Genomic DNA, 3256 nt, shown 5'->3' with positions numbered 1-3256 from the left:
AGCCGATGTTAGCCGAGTCCTAGCATCCTGGTCGCTAGGCAACGCAAGTCAACGCGGTGACGTCACCAAGGGATATCGCGGTTACTAGGCAGCCGTCAACAACTCCGGACAGCGTGGCTAGCAACAAGGGTGCCTATTACGTGGCCGCATTGTCCGATCGAGGCTACATAGGGAGCAGCGAAGGCTATTCACAGTAGTTGTACTGTGACAGTCGCCGAGTGCGTTATCAACGACTTCTCAGTTCGCAAGTTAAGAGCTACAGCCGCGTGTGCGATAAGCAGTGATCACCAGTCATATCTGGAGAGTGTAATTCAGGGAGATTTGTATAGCTCCCGCATTATTAGTACGTGAAGACTCTCGAAGAGAGTGTTAAGAGATTTTGTTCTAGGGTTTGTAAAGTGTGGAAACCCGTAACATTGTTATCATTAATTGCAGCCGTTATTTGAAGATTGTTAAATAAACCAATTAACCATCTCTACGGCGTCTTCAGTAACGTAAACACGTTACAATATGTTCTTAGTTTTCTAGGTAGTAAATTAACTACATTAAACAAAATCTTTCTTCAGAAGCTAACAGTAACTCAGCTACTCAAATTATTCCCCGACTTTTATGGAGCATGAATGTAAAAAACCACGTTCACAAGAACCCATCACTGGATTCCATCCTGGACAAGAAGAAAGCATGCACCCTCGCATGTTATTCCTCTAAGACTCACAGTGATATTATCCTCATATATACGTCTACCATTCCAGCAGGTCTTTTCTTCTCAAGTTTATTGCCAAAAGTTGCATACATATTCCTGATGTCTCCCATGCACAATACATGATTAGCCACCTCATCCTCTTTCAAGCCATCAAATACCAAATTGAGAACACAAGATCTGCCTGTGGCACAATGAACACTATGCTAACCAAGGGGCAGTTCTCACCTTCCCAGCACCAACGGGCCCAATGACAGCTACCAGCATTCCAGGCTTGATATCCACCGTTACTTTGTTCAGTGTCTTCTCATGCGACACTGGCGTCCACTGAGCAGTTGCATTAGTTATTCTAATGCCTAATGTTATTCTTTCCTCCTTTCCAACATCATTGACTCCATCATGTTGAAGCCCATTATTAGCTGCTGGTTCATGTTCCACTACCTCTGAGTCTCTCTCTTCATACAGCATGAACTTCTACACACAAAACAATTATCAAAACATTGGGGCAAGCAGGACAGCCCCTTTGAGGGCCATGCTGTTTCTTAGAAAGAAGGGAAATTATAATTGTAACAGAAGACAGCCCTTTCCGGAGTCCTGCATAGAAACCAACAAATTCCTTACCCTACACACTTCAAGCCTGAAGATGGAGGCAGTACGCTTCACCAAAATGATGGTATTCACCTTCTTGACTACATAAATGGCACAACCCAGAAGACCACAACCATAATTATGTTAATGTTACCTATCTGGACCACATCCAAGCGCTCTTAAAATAATATAATGAATGGCCAGCAAAGGTCAAACATCATTTACTGCAAGAAAATGCTGGAGTAGTTATATGCATCTTGTGATGGTTCTCGCTCAATCCATCCACACTAGCACTGCATGACACAAGTGAGAAACTTCTAACAGTTTGCAGATTTCACAAACCAATATCTCATTATGCTAAATAATGAAGGCCTCTCCATTCTAGACAATACCTCTTTCCTTTAGAGCCTGACATGAAAATTTACCTGAGCAAAACAAAAGGTGAAGTAATATACTGTACTCCTATAATTCTAAATTATTATATTTCACTGGGTATGCCAGATTATTTATTTATCACAAATCCATTCTCATCATACACTTGACATAAATTCATTATTTAATGAAATGACATGCTCTGGCTATAGTGTAATCATCTTCAGGTTATAAGCATTTTATGTCCCATCACACTAGCTGACATACCATCATTTCCACTGTAAATTTTCTTTCGATACATTTAAATAAATATTTTAAATTAGAAGGAAATAAATGTAATAATTAAATTAATATTTTGGTTAGTTAAGATCATATTATTTATTTCTGAGTCTGAATTCTGTTATTTCTTTGGAGGTGTTTGGGTTCTTTTCCTGTTGCTACTCAGTCTTTTTGTTTTTGGATATTGTCTGAACAGAGCTTGGTTCAAGAAATGGAACAACACTGATGTGTTGCATGTTAAATATAGCCTATAGTGTGGTTAATTGTGGTCTTTAATGTTTGAGAAAGTTACATAAGATTATGAGCTACACAGTAACAAAAATTGTCATATATTCTATTCACAATTTCACAATTAATTTCTTTACTTTAATATTCTTTCCCTATATTTTAATTCCAATTCATTAATAGAGAATTTACAGGCGTTAGAATGTGTTACAATGTTCTGAAATAATATTTCACTACATGATCATATTCAAGCTATTTATGTCATTATTTCTTTATTTACCACATAAATTCTTGTCTCTGAGGAGTATGGTCTCCTCAGCTTGCTGCCTGCTTCTGCTGGTTTCTTGCTTGGATCACTATCCTCTGAAATCTCTGATTCTGTCCAAACTACACAGCATTATAATGCAGAAGGCTGTGCTTTCCACAGACACTGACATGAGAACCTCAAATCCAAAATATTCGTGTCTACTTTTTAAAATGATAAGCGTAGTTCTTTGTTACATTTCCATTTACACCTAATGAAAAAACGATAATAACAGGCAGAGTCACTTGTTTCCAATTCTCTTCAGTTTTCTTTGACTATATTCATCATGCAACTTTTTAGGTCTTCATGGAGGTGACCACATATTCTGGTCTTCTGGGTTGTGACTTACAGACTTGTATGCACACATTAGCATATACTCATCAAGTTCTTTAACAAAATTTACAATAAACTGAAATGAAACATCCACTCATTTCGAGACAAATGCACATACCTGTAGCCTGTTGATGGACACTTGTGCTTCAGCTATTTGAGCGATTCCTTGTGGGAAAAACACTGTCATAGTTTGTCTGAGAATCTGGTAATATGAGACCAAAACAAAAACCTGCAACACAAAAGAAATAAGAGAGACAGACATCAATATTTCACAAGATATAAACATTACTAAGCTCCATTTAAACAGAATACAGTCTCATTATCCCTTTTAAACCTGAAGTTATCTAAACAATATATAAAAATTCATTCATTCATATTGTGAGCATGCATCAGCGAGTCACATAATTTGTGTTAATTTTTTGCCATGTCATTTCTTGTTTTTTTGGAATAAACTT

General features: G+C 37.5%; 1 protein-coding gene across 2 annotated transcripts in view; it reads right to left on the bottom strand.

Moving 5' to 3' along the window:
• LOC111874450 (probable multidrug resistance-associated protein lethal(2)03659) overlaps positions 1-3256 on the bottom strand; it is a 108779-nt gene that overhangs the window by 44570 nt on the left and 60953 nt on the right. For both annotated transcript variants that reach the window (XM_023869965.2, XM_033755454.1), the window contains exons 9-10: positions 2920-3030; positions 929-1174 (exon numbers count right to left, since the gene is read on the bottom strand). In XM_023869965.2, the coding sequence (XP_023725733.1) occupies positions 929-1174; positions 2920-3030 (357 nt within the window). The remainder of the gene's footprint in view (positions 1-928; positions 1175-2919; positions 3031-3256) is intronic.

Source organism: Cryptotermes secundus, unplaced genomic scaffold, assembly GCF_002891405.2.
Source record: "Cryptotermes secundus unplaced genomic scaffold, Csec_1.0 scaffold382, whole genome shotgun sequence".
In the NCBI taxonomy this organism is placed as follows: domain Eukaryota; kingdom Metazoa; phylum Arthropoda; class Insecta; order Blattodea; family Kalotermitidae; genus Cryptotermes; species Cryptotermes secundus.
This window is presented reverse-complemented; position numbering and strand designations above follow the sequence as displayed.